The 19,937-nt window shown below is 38.9% G+C and overlaps 1 protein-coding gene across 1 annotated transcript; it reads left to right on the top strand.

The window, feature by feature from the left end:
• The first annotated feature begins 1,203 nt into the window (after nucleotides 1-1,203).
• Nucleotides 1,204-6,189, top strand: LOC118221256 (UPF0472 protein C16orf72 homolog). The gene is made up of 4 exons (XM_035406147.1): nucleotides 1,204-1,621; nucleotides 2,612-2,692; nucleotides 3,346-3,621; nucleotides 4,251-6,189. Exons 1-4 carry the CDS (start codon nucleotides 1,426-1,428, stop codon nucleotides 4,493-4,495), a joined length of 798 nt encoding a protein of 265 aa, XP_035262038.1. The 5' UTR covers nucleotides 1,204-1,425; the 3' UTR covers nucleotides 4,496-6,189.
• The last annotated feature ends 13,748 nt before the right edge of the window (nucleotides 6,190-19,937 follow it).

The following is a 19,937-nucleotide window of genomic DNA, read 5'->3' as shown; positions in this document are numbered from 1 at the left end:
GGGGGGCTTTTTATTTATTTATTTTTAATTTTTTTTTTTTAGCTTTGCTTTTAATAACCTAAGGCACACATCTGCCACTCTTTGCTCTCACACCTCACCACATTCACTATCAGCAATCGCGGACCAGACATGTAAAAATATAATAAACTAAATTTGGTAATGCAGAATTTGTGCAATATATACATTTCTTCATGTTGTTATGTCACTTTTACTGAACTGTGAATATCTATGTTATGATTATTATTCAGTTTAGTTTCAATTTATTATTTATTTTGCCTACTTAAGTAACTTTGATAAGTTTTGTCCTCCACAGGTTTTAGGACAAGGCACACACAACCTCAACTGCATGAATTTATAAGCAACTCAAAACGTCCTCATTAATTCATTTTCTTTTGTTTGGTTTGTCTGCCTTCATAAAACCAACACACTTGTAACAGAAAGAATTGTATGATAATGTAGATGCTCTTGGCCAGAGCAATATTATGTTTTTCATACAATAAATTTATACAGCCAGATATGTTACTTACACAATTCAGATTAAGTACTTTGCTCAAGGGTACAATGGCAGCACTCTAGCTGAAGACAAATCCACAACCTTGGAGTTACAACGTACCCAAACCATTACACTATACAGCCCTGAAGACTGAAATGCTGTTAGCTTAATAGAAGAAGGAATTTCAGGATGTATTAAGTCTTTTTAATTAATGAATTCAATTAAAACGAATTACACATCACAAGTAGACTGTGTGGGTGTGTTTGCAGGTGAGAATGCGCGGACCAGATCATAATCTAATGATCGCAATGAGTATTTCAATGCAAAAGTATGTCTTCTCTCACAAGAGAATTAAGCCGTGAAAATTCCGTATAAAGGAATGCCTTTATTCAGAAGGATCTCTTGTTTATGAACGTGGCAACGCAGTCAATTAAAAAAACTTATATTATCCCTTCCATTTACACGTGACATGTTTGTTTTTGGTTTATTTCGGGGCGTGTACCAGACCGCAACGTCAGCAGCTCACAGCTGTTCATCCAATTGCTAGGGGACAGAACCGCCTCAAACTTCTCTACCAAGCTGCAAGGGTTTTTAACGTTGTGACATGACCTTCACTTAGCCAATGAAATCTCCAGAATAATTTAGAAACGCAGACTAGGGGCCTCTGTAGCCAATTGCTGTTGTACTTCATTTGAACAGGCGGAGTTTTGTGGCCAGCAGGGTAATATGTTTTCAGCATACAACGGGTCAGTGTCGTATTAGGTTCAGTTTGTTTGGCATTGCAAGCGGTTACGAAGTAACTGCGTGTAAGTGGGAAGTAGGAATTAGCTGGTTAATGTGCCCGTGACGGATATCTATTTTCCTTACTAACGCGATAAGTGTCACCAGTACTGGAAACATATTTTATATTTAAAAGGGGATTAAGTGTTGTAATGGAGGATAAGAAGGAGGAGGGAGAAGCAGAGATCCAGGAACATGGCCCCGAACACTGGTTCACGAAATGGGAGCGGCAGTGCTTGGCCGAGGCCGAACAGGAGGAGCCGAATGAGGAGGAGGCTGATCAAAGCCAGCAGAAACTGTGGCACCTCTTCCAGAACTCCGCTACTGCGGTTGCACAGCTCTACAAAGGTCCGAATATATTAAGAAGCTATTTTTTTGCTCATCACCATACGATATTTAGATTAGCTCGCTATGTAGGTGTTTTAACTTGGCATGTTAGGTGAACAAAGCGACACGGAGCAAGTAAGCGAGTCCAGAAAACATGGGTAACGTTATACTTGAAGTAGCTGGTTTGTTTAGCAAGCGTCTTCGTGTGGCTAGCTTTGGCTATAGCAGTCTAGCTAGTTATAGATCGCTGGCATTTTCTTGATAACGTTGGCTGTAGAACTGGGCAGTCACCATCTGGCCAGATATGTTGGCTGGTAGTCTAGTAATGGCTGTGGAAAATATTGCTTAGCAAGATGCATAGCTAGCAACCTAGCTTAAAAGGAACAAAATGGCGAAATCCTGGGAGGAGTTCGATGGCTAGCTAAAAATATCTAGCAACAATTCACCAATAGCCACTAATTATTCCCTGCAAGTTTTCCACATACTCTAAGATAGCTGCGTGTGTATCTAGTTGGCCAACCGTACTCTCGGGTGAAAACTCTGATACATATCCTGATGAAATGCAGTTCTTTAGCTAGCAAGCGAGCCGAATTGGAAAAAAGTGACCTGACACAAAACAAAATGGCGTAGACAACATCTAAAAATTAGTTATCAAAGAGTGGATAACTGATTGACGTGGAGGATGTCATTAAGCGTTAACCTCAGGAGTTGGTTGAGACAATTGAAACGCTAAAGGCGATGTACTACAGATTAAGTAAAAATGTGTAACCAGAATTGTGACCAAACAAGATGGCGTAACTTGGCTATCTAGCAAATACAGCTGGAAATCTGGCCTGCTGAATTGTGTATAAAGTTGCTGCCGATACTGTTGTGTGTTAACATGATGCTTTGAATCTATGAATCCCACTAGCTGTCTAGAAACGGACAGCAATTCAGTCATCCATATACTGTTTGATCACTTGTGAATGCCTTGCGTCAGCATTCAGAATTTCCTGTTTTCCCTTCCTATAGACCGAGTATGTCAACAACAGGGACTCTCGCTATGGGTACCGTTTCAGAATGCGGCAACAGCTGTAACCAATCTGTATAAAGGTACGTTTTAGACCTATAAGTGCTCTGTAGCCAACTTACTGTCTCGTGTTCTCTTATTAAAACGCTGTACTTCAAATGGGCGGCAGAGCTACCGTTTCTACCATGAAGCGTAGTTTGCGTGTTTGTTTCTTATGACATTGGTAACAATTGCCAGCTTACTTGCAGGTTGCTAAAACACGTCCTGATCGTTGTAGTACACACACGGATCAGAATGTGCGCTCTCTTGTTAGTGTGACATTTTATGCTTTTTTATGTCTGATTGACTCCAGAATATCTGAATTTGTCAGTTGGACCAGTCGTTTTAATAGATACACTTATTCTTGTACTTTAATCTTTAGTTTTGTATTGAAACTATAACTTGTTTGTTCCCAGTGTGAGTTAACAAACATATGAGGTGTATTCAGTTGGTGTTTAAAATGAGAAGCCACAGCTGAACTGTGTGCCCACCTGGGCATAATTTAATTCATATTTTATCTTTGAGCAATACTTGAATATTCACTTTTCCAGAGTACTACATTATGTAATTTGTATATTGTCCCTCCATCACAAATGCAGCATTGATTGTGATAAGATGCATTTACTATTGCATAATGTATCAGGGAACTGTCTTGTGCCCATATAATTTTCCAAATTACTTTTTTCTTGTTCAACAGAAAGCATAGAAGCTCATCAAAGAAGTTATGACCTAGGAATTCAGATCGGCTATCAACGTCGCAATAAGGATGTTTTGGCATGGGTTAAAAAGAGACGAAGAACGATTCGAAGAGAGGACTTAATCAGTTTCTTGTGTGGCAAAGTACCTCCACCAAGGACTTCTAAAGCTCCACCAAAACTGACTGTTATGTCTCCGAACCGGGCACCTTCCTCTGAAACTAGCTCATCTGTAGAGACTGATTTACAGCCGTTCAGAGAAGCCATTGCATTGCACGGTAAACCTGAGCCTTTTTTCCCTCTCTGCCTTACTTAACATGTGGTTGAACATTGTAGCCAGTTCTCAGAGGCAGTTGCTTATAATATATATATATATAGCTGTAAGATATATACAATTCTAAAGTTATATTCAAATAAATCAAAGTTGTCAAATTGACAGTGCCATATTTGCCACCTGGAGTGGCTGGTTCATAAGAAACAAAATGTTGAACCTGGCAAAAATGTTGAAATCCCAAGCAAAAGGAAGCACAAGAAGATTGCCATTTTCAATGGATTTCACACTTTAAACATTACATTTGCTAGACTGCCATGGGGGTAATCTCTTTAGGTGCTGTGGCATTGGCCACATTGGGAACTGCAGGTGAGGCCTAGGTGATCCTAGTTTGTGGGAAGAGAGCCTCAGTACTTTGTATGTTTAAGTTTTAAAGCCATGAATTTGAACTAGGAAATCTATATTTGGGGTTCAAGTCCCTTTCTTTCCTTATTTGACCTTGGTGAATATTTAGTCTGCTTGTGCTTGCTGGCAGATTTTTCACATTTTAAAATGAACACAATTCAAGCATGTTTTGAAGTCTGATGGTGATCCCAAACTAAATTTAAATGGCTCCTTTTTCAATATATTTTTTAGGTCTAAGTGGAGCAATGGCCAGCATAAGTGTCCGTTCCAGTACTCCTGGGTCTCCTACTCATGTGAGCAGCAGCTCCAACCCGAGTCGCAGGAGAAATGGACTCCATGATGTGGACTTGAACACTTTCATATCGGAAGAAATGGCACTCCATTTAGACAATGGTGGCACTAGGAAGCGGACCTCAGCCCAGTGTGGCGATGTCATCACAGACTCGCCAACTCATAAACGCAATCGAATGATCTGAACTGATTTTCACTGTACCGTGCTGCTTCAAGTAAGGAAAAAACAAAAAGCCACTTACTCTTAAAAAAAACATCTTTTTTGTCAAAGGAACCATTGCCATGGTAAAAAGAAACCATTTATTCAGATGAGTTGAATTCATGAATGATTCCCTGTGTCAAACTGCTGCAATTGGTATTTCTTGCTAATAATGGCTTTCTGTTTTCCTCTCAACTCTGAGATTTGTCTTAATACTGAGCAAGATCATCATGGTAACATTTCCAAGCTTGAAGGCTGAAGTGACCTTACATGTTCCCATGTATTGAAGGGATTTAAGATCTGATCAGTTTTAGCATTATTGCCATATTTCCAATTGAATATACTTATATATACTTGTATATATATAAAACCAGTTAATAACTCGGTATATATATATATATTCATGACATTTTGTTGCATACGCAGCTTGCAACTTGGAATTTACTTTTTTCACGCATTAGTCCTAACTCCAATAAAATGGCAATTTTGAATTATAAGACTATTGGATTTTAACTACTTTAAAGCAGCTGCTACTTCTGGTGATTGTATGACATAGCAGAAAGGGTGCTGAGATGGTCATGCACTTAATGCCTAACCCTGAGTACAATCTTTAAATGATTCACTTTTTAATGCTACAGCGTGACAATGTTGTCATATGTGTCCCCTCATTATCACTTTTTGTCTATTTTAACATTATCTAATGTATATACATTTAGGTGCTGATATGGTACATGTGATACATATTGTAAAAAGAAGTGCAAGCCATCAAATAGTTATTGTATAATTATTATTGCATTAAAGAAACCAAGCTTTTAACTATGGGTGACTTCAGGTATCCTTTAAACTTGGTTAGTGTCCTATCATTGATCTTGCACATTTGCCGTTGAGGCTCCACAGTATGCAATTCAGATTTCCTGATTTAAAAGGGTGTATGGCGGACAAATAGATGGTGTGTTCCTATGATTCTGATTCGATGCCTGGAAAGCAGTGCTTTCTTTTTATACTGATGCAGTATGCTGTATTGCTGACACCCAAGCATTTGTGTGTTAGTCTGGCATTGGGCACATACAAATATAGGAAGACGTGCACATGGGATAATGAAATTGGCCATTGTGTTTTCTTAAAAGGAAAATGAAAAGTATCATTGAAGTTTGCATTTTCAAAGCTTGACACCTATCTGTATGTATATTAACATTTTAGTATAATTTCTTACATTGGCTATGCAATTGGCAGTAAATCAATCATGTTCTTTGTTTTATTCACTGTCGATCACTGCTGGCAGTCATAAGACAACCCCATCACTGCAATTACTTGCATATAGTCTGCATGAGTATTGCAGATTAGTTTTCACGAGCTATGCCAATGAATTTCAGCAGTCATATGTGATTTCTGAAGAAATGCAATTTAAGAAATTTAGTTATGTTGCAACACAAATGTTCCCTCTAACTTATAAGAGGTGTGGAGTTTTCAAATGCACAAAGTAGCCTACAACTTGCATACATTGTTTTTGTTAGCAATTTGAAACCCATTAAATATCTGTTCAATTGCAGGGAATATCTCATCAGTAAAATTCCCCCGCAGCGGTTTCTGAAGTTGACCATGTATGAGTATTTTGTTCACTGTGTAATGGAATATTTCAGACAATAAAAGGTTATGTTCATTTAAATGTAGCCTAAATTACACTGGCAGTTAGGTCTTGGTGGCTTTTGGTTCTCAACATGTTTGAAAAATGTAAGCATTTCCTGTAAATACTTTCAGGGTACAAATTTGACATCATTGCTTGAATGCATCTCTAAGCATCCCCTCATTAGCATTGAAGAATAGCTGCATACTTTGTACTGGGGCGTTCTTTGGCACAATGCTGGTATTGCATTGTTCACCAGATCTACAGTGGAGATGTTTAAATTGTCATACTTCAACCTAAACTTTGGTCTTGATTTAAATAGAAAAGGTTAAAGATTAATTTGTCCTAATGCAATATATTGTGTACAGTACAAATGCAGTGAACTTCATCAATATATCACATTCCATCCACTGGGTGGCACCATTGTAAGGGTATTGATGTGACGGTAACAAACACAAAACCATGTAAACAGAGATTTGTAGTTTTCAGGGAGGTACCAGTTCTGTGAAAGCTGAAACCCTGGCCACTGATTTCAAACACAGCACTGACACAGATATATACAGATTTCAGGGATGAATGTAGCTAAAGGTCCTTGGCTTGAATATCTGGAATTTGTTTTACCTTGAATTGTTCAGATATTGCTCCTTAGTCTTCAATACTGTTACTACTTGTGCCATTCTAAATATAATGCGATTGCATTATCCAAAGAAATCTACAATTTGTAAGAACATTGTATACAGGTTTAATCATATTTAATGTCTTTGCCACTGCTAGCCATCCCAAGTTAATGGCGATAAGTGTTCTGCCAATATACAATTTGTACCACTATGAGTGAAATTGTATTTCCATGGTATTTTCTAGTTCCTCCCACATATATATTGACATGTGATCGTAAGTTTCAGGAACAGAGCCATTAGCTTGACGAGGAGAAAGTGAAAGCAGTGTATTATTGTTTTTCGTGTCCTGTTGGTCTTATATTTGTTGGTTAAAGTGTTGTCATTTTTTTTTATGTTTGGACCCAAGCACCTCGCACCTAACAGTAAGAAGCATCAGGGGTGTGGAGGACGGGAAATATCACACAGAATTCTCAGGCATATAGTAAAAAATACTTATAGATTGGCAGACTTCGGCCAAGAATTTGCACTGATGCAAATGGGTAAGTCAATGAAGAACTTCATTTCTGCTGTCTAGAACAAATATTTCCTTCTAATAGTGCATCCCAATTTGTTTTAAATATTTTAAAAGTAATTACTGGAGCATGAAACAAGCCCGCCTGAATGCACTTCCCTTGAAACTGCACTTTGGATAGAAGTACACATAGGGGCCTACATTAACCTTTGTGATATGAAAAAAAAGAGAAAACCTGATTTTGAATTTAATCTACACTGAATTATTAGTCAATCCATTATTTAGAGTAGGGACTGCTCAGATAATCTACAAGGCATATTTAAAGCTATGGATCTATGAAGTCTTGGTTAGAATGTATTAATATCCTATGTACCTCACTGGCCAGTTGTCTTAATTCAGAAAGCATAGCCTGTTGGTTGCATCTGATAGCTTTACATTTTACTAGCTTTACATTTGCTAATTTCTGAATTTGTTTTTCAAAATTACATTAGCATACAGTAATATAGATAATTTTTATATGATATCAATAGCATTTGTGACCTACACATAAAAACAGCTTTAAATTGAGAAAGCAATGAGGCTAATAAATTGTGAACAATGGATTGTTTCAATTGATTTTCCCTCCCTTCATAATCTTATCAATGAATCCAACAATGGGTTGAAAATCCTGTTTCTGTGCTAAATGTGTTTGGAAATAAAAGTAAACCATAAGGTACTAAGAAGATTAATTGCTCTATGTTTGAGCGATAACAAAATAAAATGGCCATGGCACATTAGGTGGCTGCATTGAGCTTCTGTGCCTTGATCGATGTATGATTCTGCCTCTGGCTCTGTTTCCTCTCTGGAAAAATTACACAAAGAAGAACAAGCACAAGAAAGCCACAATATTGCAATGCTTTATCAATTTAAGAATGAAGGGAACAGGATAGATAACTCAGGCAGTGTTATCAGAAATCACCATGTGCTGTTTAAACAAGCTGCTCCATAGGAATACACCTTCCATGGATCTCAGAACATTCTGTCCTCATGGTGCAAACTATACTATAAATATCCCCATAGCACCCCTTAGAGAGCCCCAGTAACAATGAATAAGCTTACGTTTGTACAATAGCTTGTTGCACTTTATTTCCTATAACCAACTGGAAAACCTATATAAAAAAATGACATGTTGGCTAATGAGAGATATGCACTGCCAGAAGTGACAGTTTACTAAATTCAATTTTACACTAGCTTTCTTCCCTTGTTTGACACAGATTACTGCATTACCCATTGAAATCTGTATTTAAAGAAAATGCTCTCAATATCTCAGAATGAAGCTGGAAGGTCATGAGCAAACTTCCCCAGTTTGTCTGTAAGGATATCACCATAGCAACATTTTCTGCCTTGACCAGCAATATTTATCCTGACCTGAACAACTGCGCCAAAAGGAAAACTGTGTGACGCAATTCCTAGAAATGGAAACGCCATCATACCAGTTGCTTCTTGAGTTTTTTTTTTTTTTTTTTGAAAATGAGAATATCTTACAGCCAGGTGGCAGCAATGCTCCAAACATGAACAAGCTCATTGTTACCCACACTAATGCTACAGGGACATCACTATCAGTGACTGCGGGAACATGACTGGTGTTGTTTTTATACAGAGACAGAGGAAGAATGTTTTCCTGCTATATCATGCCCTGTCTCTCAGTTATACCCAGCTACCACACACAGCCGGGCATAAAATGATGATAATACAAAGTAATTCTGTGCATGGATGAAAAATATACAGTATGTTATTAAAAAGAGTCAAACAAGCTTTTGACAACACAAGCTTCAAATGAAACGTGAAAATGTTTAATTTCAACACCAATGGTTACTCTTATCACAATCATTAAATACTAAATATCTATCATTGTCTTTTGTACTTGGGGTTAATATTAGTAGAAAAATCCTTTAACAATGCATCAAAGCTTACCTATTATGGGCCTGGAGCAGATTTTAAAATGTCCAGTCATGTTTATCTTCAAAATATAATTTTGGTTCATGCAATTGGTATAACACAATATCCCTGTGTAATCTCTTCTACAGCATCTACTATTAGTGCAGATCTAGGAAAAAATATATTTTGTATTTATTTTTTTATTATTATTCTTTGCCAAAATTGGGGATTACAGCTGAATGAGATCTGTCACTATTTAACTACTTTGCAAGAGCTGTAATGAAAGGAAAAAGATAATGCTTTCGGGCATAGAGAGAATGCAGCGACTCGGCATTTGGTACGCTAAATGGCACATGCCTGTGAATGAGACAGGTGTCAATCATTGGCCAGAATGCCACAATAACTCTGAAAGTCCCTCTAGGTTAGGCAAATCCTAATCACAGCCTACACAAAATCCAGGAAAGCATTACTTTGACAATGAGATATATCAATTAGTGTTAATTTTGTGAAGATTATGAGCCTGCTTAAAAGAATCCCTTCGGGGCTACTAGGTGGCTCATCCTGTTAAGGCACTATTCTTGTATTTGATTTGGCCAAATGGTTTGGCATTGAATCTGGACCAGAAACTGCCAGTATTGACTGCAGTTTCTGTCCCCACAAGGTGACACTTATTTGGCTCTATCATCACCCAGGGATGGGAGGGATTCAGCTGGGATGAGTGGTTCACTGTGCACTGGCAACCCTTACTGATCAGCTGGGTACCCATAAGCCTCACATAAAGAATGCTCTGACTCATGCCCTTTTCCCCCCACTTGGAATGCTCAGTCATATGTATAGTCTTATCCCACTGCTGCCACATCTTCCACCAATTCAGGAGAATACAGACTAGCAGACGTTATTGCAGTTTTTCTTGATGGCTTGAAACAGTATCTACATTTCAGGACCATGAATGGCAACCCCACAATAGTTAGCCCGGTTTTCACCAGCCTCTTAGTCATTGTGTATTTCTACCACATGGTCTGGCACAACAGGCTAAACAGTAGTAACGTTTCAACTGCAAAACACTCATAAACACAAACAACACATGTTTAGCACATTTAAAAGTCAAAATGACATCAAACAATACAACAATTCCACACAAGTAACAAAACCTATTTTCCCCAAGAAAGATGTGTTACAATTATTTACGCCCCTAATCATTCTTTTCAATGAATTCCTACAAAAATAAATCTGCATTAACATTCTTTTTATTCATTTTAATCTTTCAGCAAAATTGCAGTCCTGGGGGGAAGAAATCATGGACCTTCCATAATACCTTGGCAGACCCCTGGTTGAAAACCCAAGTGTTAGAGCATTAAACACAACTAACACAAACAGTGCCGCATAAGGGGACAATAATAGGTGTAATTTTCAGAGAAAATGGCAAGACAAAGAGGAACATGTTTACCAAGTGCTTAACTGTAGATATAGGCATTCCCAGCAATGGCACAATATGTAAATTTTCCCAACTCTATTCTATATTGTTATCTTGTGAGATAGGGATATGGGGAGGGATTAGCATATTACCAATAGGAGAACAGAACCAATTTCCTCACAGGTCAAAGGCAGATAGGCAGTAAAAACTGATAATTATGTTAGTAAGAAATTATGTGTCTTCATGTCTTACCAGAAATGCCAGAAATGGGCCATGCCCATGAATTACTCCCTGTGGTACCCCTGTGGCAAGGTGTAAAGCGACATACTGTACAAAGAAACTAAAAAAAAATAAAAAAAAATAAAAAGTAGAACAGGTACAGAATGAGAGGACAGCCATGGATCAGCAAAGTCATGGGGACTAAACGAAGACAGACTGAAATGCAAGATAGAGAAAGTAAGAAAAAATAAAACCATCTTAAAGCAAGTGCAGGGCAAACAAATGTTTGGTAAGCCTAAGATTTGGCCTATGTCTCTGACTTTTTTTTCTTCTTATTTCTCAGCCTCATAATGCCTTTCTTGACCGTCATTGTTCTTGACCTTGATCTCATGTTGACAAATGCCAATAACAGACTCCAAAGACAATCAAAAGCTTAGAATCAAGACTAGATACTGACAGCTGTTATACCTGCATTAAGAATTGAACACACCTGACAAATCAGAAGAAACTCCTGTGAAGTCATTTGTCCAAAAGATTCCCACATCATTTGCAGAACCCCAAGCCATCCAGCTCATCCCAGTTCTCTTCCTCCGCTGACTTCTCCAGGGCATCCCAGTCATGGCCCAGGCAGGATCCCAGCTAGAGAACCCACTGCTGCTGACTGCAGGGGCTCCACAGGACCGGGTGGCGGACAGACTCCCAGCTGGTGCAGTTTCACAGCTCTCGCACCATGACTCTGGCCAGACTTCTTCATCGTCTGGGACATTGTCAGGGTGCCAGACGTGTCCCAGGCATCGGCCCAGCTCCTCTGGTGGCCACACCACCCGGCCCCTACTTGGGGTGGGGTACGCCTCAGCCACCAGTGTTAGGTCCCCCAGCTAGTCCAGAGAGTAGGCCTCCACATCTTCTCATGTAAAAGCCCCTCTATAGGGCAGGCAGGGAGGCCAGCTGGCTCGCTGCGCCTTTTCTCGATAGTGCCTCTTCCACGGCATGGATCACCAAGAAGAATTTTTTTTTTCCAAAAAAGTTCTGGGAAAAGTGTTTTCTTTTTTTTTTGAAGAACTGTCTGTCCACCATTCTCCACCACTTGTGATTCATGGCTGGGGAGGGCCTTGGCATCACGTGGTGAACAGATACAAAGTTGGTAATTTTGGCTTTCTGCCTTTTAATGGTCTTTTAACTGAAAAATAATAAATCCATACAAAACCAAGGGAAAGGCCAATCTGGCAACCAAAAACTCCATAAAGGAAAGGCAAACAAAAGTTGCAAAACAGCCCCAAAAGAACCACAAACCACCACAAACCACCATCATGCACCACCACCATGCACCACCATCTTTGTTTCTTCATGAAACAATCTTCAAACAATCCTCCCCTTTGGCCTCTCAACTAGGGCCTTATTAGGCTGAATAACTAGGTAATGGGCCACAGCTGTAGTGATTACGGCTAAGGCCATACTTGTGAGTAGGGCCGGTGTTGCCCTCTAGTGGACAGCACCCCAATTTCCTTCTTGGCACCACTATATATATATATATAGTGGTGCCAAGGGGGAAAGTCTTGCTAATTCTGTTATTCTGTTCCATCAAATCCAAACACTTGCACTGCCTGCAAAAAGCAATACTCTTTCCATTCTAGCTCTTGCAGCAACTGCTCTGCCAATGAACCCTTGCCTGATTGTGTCGATTGCTTGAATCGAAAGGGATCTGTTGTGCAGCTCTGTATGTCAGACACTGGATACTGCAACACTTCTTCTCTTGTGCATGGCCGTGCAGAGAACTTGAGGGGCAGGTTCTCAAAGTCAGAATCTAGAAAAGAAAAATGTTCTAATTGTGGTGTGCAGAATTATCATCACATACTTGCTATATATTTTTAAGAACAAAAAACAGCATCCTACCAAACACAATCTACTGTATCTTCATCTATGGAAGGGATTAGAAATATGGTAACTGAAGGAATGTAAGCAATCTGAATGTGGTGGGTCAAGGGATTTTCAGAGCGTACATCTCTTCAATAACAACAAAGCTGCCAAGTATTCCTTCTGTGAATTACTGGCTGAAGACCTTGACAGCTGAATTAACCAACAGCCTGCACTTCCAGTACTCATGAAATTGACAACTACACTTTCAGTGCTGGCACTAGGGCAATTTCAAAAAGTATAAAAGGTTGAGATGGCTGTATCCCAGGTGATCGTGTCAAGGTACTTTGCCCAATTTTTTGCTTTCATGATAAAACATGCTTCAGATTGCCACATTGCAGACAATAGGTGAGTTGTGAGACAGCGGTCATATCGAATTGCTCGGATTCCAAGCATAATTGGGGCTATTGATTGCACTCCTGTGTCAATTAGGGCACCCAGTGAGACTGAAAATATCAACCAAAATGGAAAACAGTAGCAGAAAACAGCTCCAACATACAGGTGGTCTGTGATGCTGGCCTGGCCTGCCGATCACCAGTGTGGCAAATACATGGGTTCAGACCGCACCACCTTCCTTTCACAGCACTCCACCCGTTTAATCATGAATAGCTAGTGGGTAAGTATCTTAAAACTTGTAAATGTTTTCATGTGTGTGCTTCCAAGCCATCAACATATTGAGTGACAGCAGGTCATACAGGTACCCTCTCCTCCCTGGCTGATTATGCCTTTTCATTGTCCTGCTAATCAGAGCCAGACGTACCAGGAGACTCATTTGGTGGCACCCTGTATCTTACCTGGAAGGTGCGCCGCCTATTTCTAGTGTGAAATGTGACAATAACACAACACAACAATGCAACAACATGTCCTACTAGCTCTGGAGCATCAGGAGGATAAGGGCGAAAAGGCAGCATGTAGGAAGCATGGACAACTGGTGCGTCGTGTGTTGCCCAGATACAGATTTTTCCTTAGCATCCAAAAAGAACTGTGGATTCATTAAATTAGTGAAAATTTAAATGGAAAATTGAAGAAGCTGTGTCAGTATTGTGCCCCCCATCTACTGTATGTTGGTGGAAATGTGGAAATGATCTGTGGCGCGAACAAAACAACCATGCAAACAGGAAATAAAAAACAAAAATGATCTTTGTTATGACAAATTCAATGTTCCCTTGTAGAACCTGCAGGCAGGGAAATACTGTCGTCTCCAGGGTACACGGCCCCATACTTAAATGAATCGAGTTAATACTGTCCAGAAACACTACAATCGTAGGCAGGAGGTTGTTGCTGGCTTCTATTATCACCATCCACTCTACAGGGTCTGCAGTCTGAACCACGGCCAGTGGAGTCCAACAAAGGCCCCAATGGTGCTGTGCCACGACGGACTCGACCAGTGAAGCACCTCTACTGTTCTTTCACAAGTGACACCACTCCAGCCTCTGATTCCGGACCACAAACTGTAATGAAGCATGCATATTCTCAGTCTTGGATTCACCAACTGCTTCGTTTTTCACAGGTAGTGCTGAGACACATCCAATTAAGACAGATGGAACCCCTCGTCCCTTCTCCAGGACCCACCAAACACCCCCCAGGAGTACTGCACCGCAACCCAACGATGGACTTTCTCTCGCAAAATAATCTTTCTCTCAAAGCCCCTTGAGCAGGCCCACCGCACACTGTCTTCTAGACAACACATGCAATAACACACCACACTCCATTTTATCGATCTGCTATCCTCTGTAGTAGTGCTTTAAAACTATTCATTTCGATGAGCTCCCAAAAATGAATGGGAGTGAATAGGGGGTTGGACAACCGAGAGGAATGGTGATGCTATTAACAGTCAACAGGGACAACTGATGTTGCTAGAATTCATGCTATGCAAATACAACGGGTTAAACTCAAAATTACTTGTGTTACACCAAAGTGAAATACCAAATATACTGTATCTGCTTCCACACCAGTCAAAAACAGTCATTTTTATTAATATCACAGACTTGCCTCCTAGACATGCAAAAGAGACTTGAATCCATTACTCCCATACTTGAGCGAACTAGTCAAATTTATTTAATCTTCAAAATCATCCACCTGCACTCTTGACCCCATACCCACGTAGCTACTGAAGGAGCTATTCCCTGTTCTTGGCAATCCAATTACCAAGTACTCATATAATTAAGTCTTCATTATTATCTAGCTATGTTCCCAATATCCTTTAAGATGGCAGTAATCAAGCCAGTGCTCAATAAATCAAATTTGGATCCTACAGACCTTGCTATAGACTATAGACCTATTTAAAATTTCCCATTTCTATCAAATATCCCTGAGAAATGTGTGGCCCAATAGCTCTCTTCTTCACAGACCGCTCCAGCCATGTTTCCTCACCCTGAGTTCACAGATCGCTCCAGCTCTGTCCCTGCTCCATGGTCACGAACCACTGCAGCTCCGTTCCTCCCATGCCCATACCTTGATGCAGCCTGGAGCGATGATGTGTCACCTGGCCCCTCTAAACTGCACTATACTGAACTATACAATTTGGACTACTATTCCAGTTAGTTTATTAACTCAACTGTAACCTGCTCAACCTAATTTAATTGCTGTGATAGATCCATGATTACATTTCTGTTACTTTCCATTCTATCATTACTTTACACTAGACTGGACAGTGGAGGACAGATTTTCTCTCCATAGCCAGGTTCCTCCTAATATTTCCGTCCATCAGGAAGTGATGTCACTGGAAGTTTTTTTTTGTTTGTTTGTTTGTTTTCACCTCTTGTGCTTCCTATTTAGGGGTTCAGGCATTTTCTTTGATCTTTTGCTCTGTTTCTTGGTCTTTTTTATGCTACTCTGTAAAATATCTTTGTGATAGTTCTCTGTAAACAGCACTATATAAATAAAATTGTTTTGATTTGATTTTAAATATCCCTTTAATGTTTGTTTAAATTGTAGGGGAGACTGGGGTCGGTTTTTTTTAATTTTTAATAATTTTTTTTTACAACTTCTGTAACATCCTTCTGGGTCAAGGCATGAATGGTAAAACTCAAAGAGTATCTCTTTCTTCTCACAAATCATGTTTTACATCATCACTATTTTTCAACTACCATCCTCTGTTCAGCTGTGACTTAATCATAACATATATTTTTTTAAACTAATCAGTGGACTACAGATTACAGTTTAACCCCTGCCCCCCTTTTTCTTTATGGCTTTTCATAAAAAATTCATGCTATTTCAATGTGCCGAAGCTCCCATTTCTATTGTCCTTAAGATCTTCAGCTGCAGTCCTTAAATTATAGATACATTCTTCATATCTGCTCTTTACTGTTTGAGCTCAGAGTGACCTACCAATCTCTAATTATTCAAATTTTTCTATTTTGCTTTCAGGTCTGTATCTAGCTGCCCTTCCATCTCTTTTTATTTCCCATTTGTCAGGGTAATTTGCAGAACTCATCTGATTCTATGGAGTGTACATTTTAAGTTCTGTTTTGTTCTTGTAAAAAATGGTTTGTGCTTAATAGTAATTTATTAACATAATGCACTAAAATGAACTACTAAACACAGTTTGTTTTTTATGTTACAAAGGTAGCCAGCTTGTCTCATTTATTTGAGTTAGCTAACTGCTTAAATAATAAAATAATAAAAATGTATGTGCGGGTACTGAACTGTACATACATAATTGCATAAATACACTAAGCGACCACTAATAACAAATGGATAAATAGAGAAGCATGAATAAGTCAATGGACTGGGGTCTATGAACCACTACACTAATTTCCAGCTCACATATTTTTTTTTGTTTTCTAGCTCATTTATTTTCTAGTCTCTGAGGGTCTCTGGCTGTCTCAGTCTTTCTTGTGGATGTACAAACAAACCAAAACAATGACAGCTTAACATGTATAACAATCTTGCTGTAAGGAAACGGCCATGGACTGCTTTTTAATCACCCTTTCACCTGGAAAATTCTTCTACACATTTTCAAAATGTGATGGTAGCTTTTTTGTACCTTTTTGTATTGTAACAGCACCATTCTTCCACACATTATTTAAAAAAATATATAAACATGAGTTTATTTTCAACTGTAATTTTGATTTCATACAACTTGCTAACTGTAAGTTTTATTAACAGCAGTCTTCAGCCTTAATTATCCAGACAGCATGCATATTATTAGTACAAATATATATGCATACTTTCCGGTTGCCAAAAGAGCCCCTCTTCGGTTCACTGTCTATTTACTTGTATGGACATGTGGAAACAGCAAGTCACAAGACATACTACGGCAATAGCAAGTGTATTGCGGGTTGAGCTTCAGAGCTCATTCCCAAATCATTTAGCTGCTTTACATGCAATACTTGAAGAAAACATTCTCTCTTGGCTCATGACTTATTCGCCAAAAATATGTTTCCAAAGCTTGGAATGTTGTCAGGGACCCATGCAGTTAAGGTGACATGTCACAACATGCAAGGGCAACCATTGATTGATGTCTGGAGGGTCAGGATCTATTGTTAATTGATCTTCCCTGGATTTGTTTGGCTGAAGGTTGTGTCATCTTTTGTTGTATCTATATTATATGTTGCTAGATAGCTTTTCTGACATCAGGAGCTAGATTATAAAGATTAGAAGTAATGAAGCTTTGTTTAAAGTATTAATATAGCAACTATCCACTACCTGTAGAGTTCTTTACCTTTTTTTTACTTACATACAATGCAAGTAAACATATTTTTAATTCCATATTTCCTCCCCAAATTTAGTAATTAAACCAGAATAGTAAGTGTCTCATCACTGCAACGCCATTTGTCAATTCTAAAGGATATGCACTAGCACACATTTCTTCTAAAGCCACACATTTCCTCTAAACCTGCCACCATTGCTTTTCAATCTATGGTCCACTAGCTGTGATGACTCTGTGCTGGAGGACTCAATAACCTGTGCAGCTGGTAAAGGCAGATTGCAGGCATCCTATCATTCAGAGGAATTGAGGTTGTGAAGCAGAGACTGCCATCTAAATCCCTCCATTCATCACTGGGCCAAGGATGCTGTGCCGGTTTTACAGTGCCCAGAGGGAGCTCTGGCTACAGTGAGCACTGGAACAGTCATGATCTGATCTGAATAGCCTACATCGCTGCATTAGTGCCACAGCTTGGGAGAACTGGTTCCTATGTACAATATACGATATGTCTCCACTGCAAGACTTGCAGTCCCAGCAACATTTGGCACTGGTGGTTCACTTTCAGAGAATACTTTCAAGCCCAGCTCAGCTCCAGTTAGCAGTTATGGACTCTCTAATGGAATGTATTATGCTCAAGCTTGTCTGAGCTTATAAAAGTGTAAATGTTTACTGGGGAATATATATAAATGATTGATTAATGGAGTTGGAACTTTGAGTGCTTTTAAAAATTGAACAATTACATTTTCACTCCCGGTGGGAACTTTGCTTTAAAAGTAGATGTTCCCGTCTATTTGTTTTCTGCAGCTTCTTCATTTTTTATGCAGCATTGTTGAGTCAGGCTGCTATCAGTGTCAACATCAGAAGTCAACAGCATCAGAAGAAAACCGTGTCTATTAAGTATCATACAGAACATCTGCAAGAGACAATAGCTTTATTTCCACTGACCCACCTAAGCTGCAGGCCAGCCATATCATTTTCATTGCAAAATGACCTGGGCGAATTATTAATACTAGCCTCATATTAAATGGCAGGTTTTTGCCTGAGCCTAGATAAGCCAATCAGAAATAAATGTGTTTATCAAACAAAATACCATAGTAAGACAGAGGCTTTAACGTTGTTTGCTCCTAGCTAGGTCTTATTTATGAACACTGATAGAACACACTTGTGTATATATATACACAGTTGTTCATGTGCTGGTCAACATATACATTAATTGACATCATTCAGCACAACCTCTCTTGTGATTTCATATGTTTTTATGAAAATGACAAATTGTATTGACCTCATTAATTTATATGCAAACACAATGCATATAGTTCAGAGAAAGTAGCATGAAGAAGCTTAGTTAAACTTTAAATATGTTATTGAGTTTGCTGTGCCTGAGTCGTTGCTGACCCTTGAGCAATGTAAATCACCATAGAAGACTGCAGTAGAACATTGCGCATGCCATGTCAGGAAAGGCGGGCATAACTGTGCTGGGACAGGTGAGCTGACGGATTCCTCCCAAACGTGCAAGAAAAACTGTCAGTACCACAGACAGTGAACATCACAGCTCAAAAAGCTGCTGGGATGTATAACAAATTACTTTAGTCCCGATAGCAGTGTGCTCATCAAGTCGTTTGTCTAAGCTCCTGTTGAGCACAATTGCAACGTGCTTTAAATGCCAAATATAGAGTACTAATGATGCAAATTACCTAATCTTGCTGTTGAACTGGTTTTATGTGAGATTAAATGTCGTTGATATGGGAAAATAACTGAAGTTCACAAATCTTTGAACTTTAGCCATGTATTTTACCACACGTCAATAATAACTGTATTTGTCCCCATGTACTCATGAAAAATGTTATTTTGGTTGATTTTTAAAATGAGTAAGTGCATTGTACACTGTACTTGTTTTAAAAATCAAATCTGTGCCAGCTTAAGCAGAAAACATTTCACCCTCATTTTATTTCATATTTTTATGTTTTGCTGCTTTATCAATCAATGTTATGGGTTCTCAAGAACAAAAATAGCATTCAATTTTGAATGACATCACTGTTACAATATTTACTGGCATCAGTAAAAATATACATTGTGTACATTAATAATTAATATAATTTAGAATTCTGTATTCAACCAAAGGTTGGCTGCGTGGCTTACAAGCCATGGCAGTACGTTAATTCAAAACTGACTTGCAATATTTAAAGGACAGTTCATTTAAGTGTTTGAAACCACACTTAGTTGGATAGAAATGTGTCAGCGTATCTTCACACAACATCTTAGATAATAGTACATTGATTGGAGGACAATTTCAATTGATTTGGGATGATAAACCATGCCCTGAACCGGCATGTCATATTTCCATGTACTTTATCCACTACAAGTGCTTGTCATAATAGCCTACAGTTCTCAATAGCTTGCTGATCATTCACAGCGTCAAAGCAGAGAGAATAATTATTGTTGTTATAGACAGATAATGCGTAGATTGTATTGATGTTTTGTCATGAATGTTAAATCTTGAGAGCAGACATGTCAGGCAAATTGGGCAAGCCAGGCAGATCATGCAGTGACACTGGCAATTT

This window comes from Anguilla anguilla, chromosome 2 (assembly GCF_013347855.1).
Source record: "Anguilla anguilla isolate fAngAng1 chromosome 2, fAngAng1.pri, whole genome shotgun sequence".
Classification (NCBI taxonomy): domain Eukaryota; kingdom Metazoa; phylum Chordata; class Actinopteri; order Anguilliformes; family Anguillidae; genus Anguilla; species Anguilla anguilla.
The sequence above is the reverse complement of the archived record's forward strand: the minus strand, read 5'-3'. Positions and strand labels throughout refer to the sequence as shown.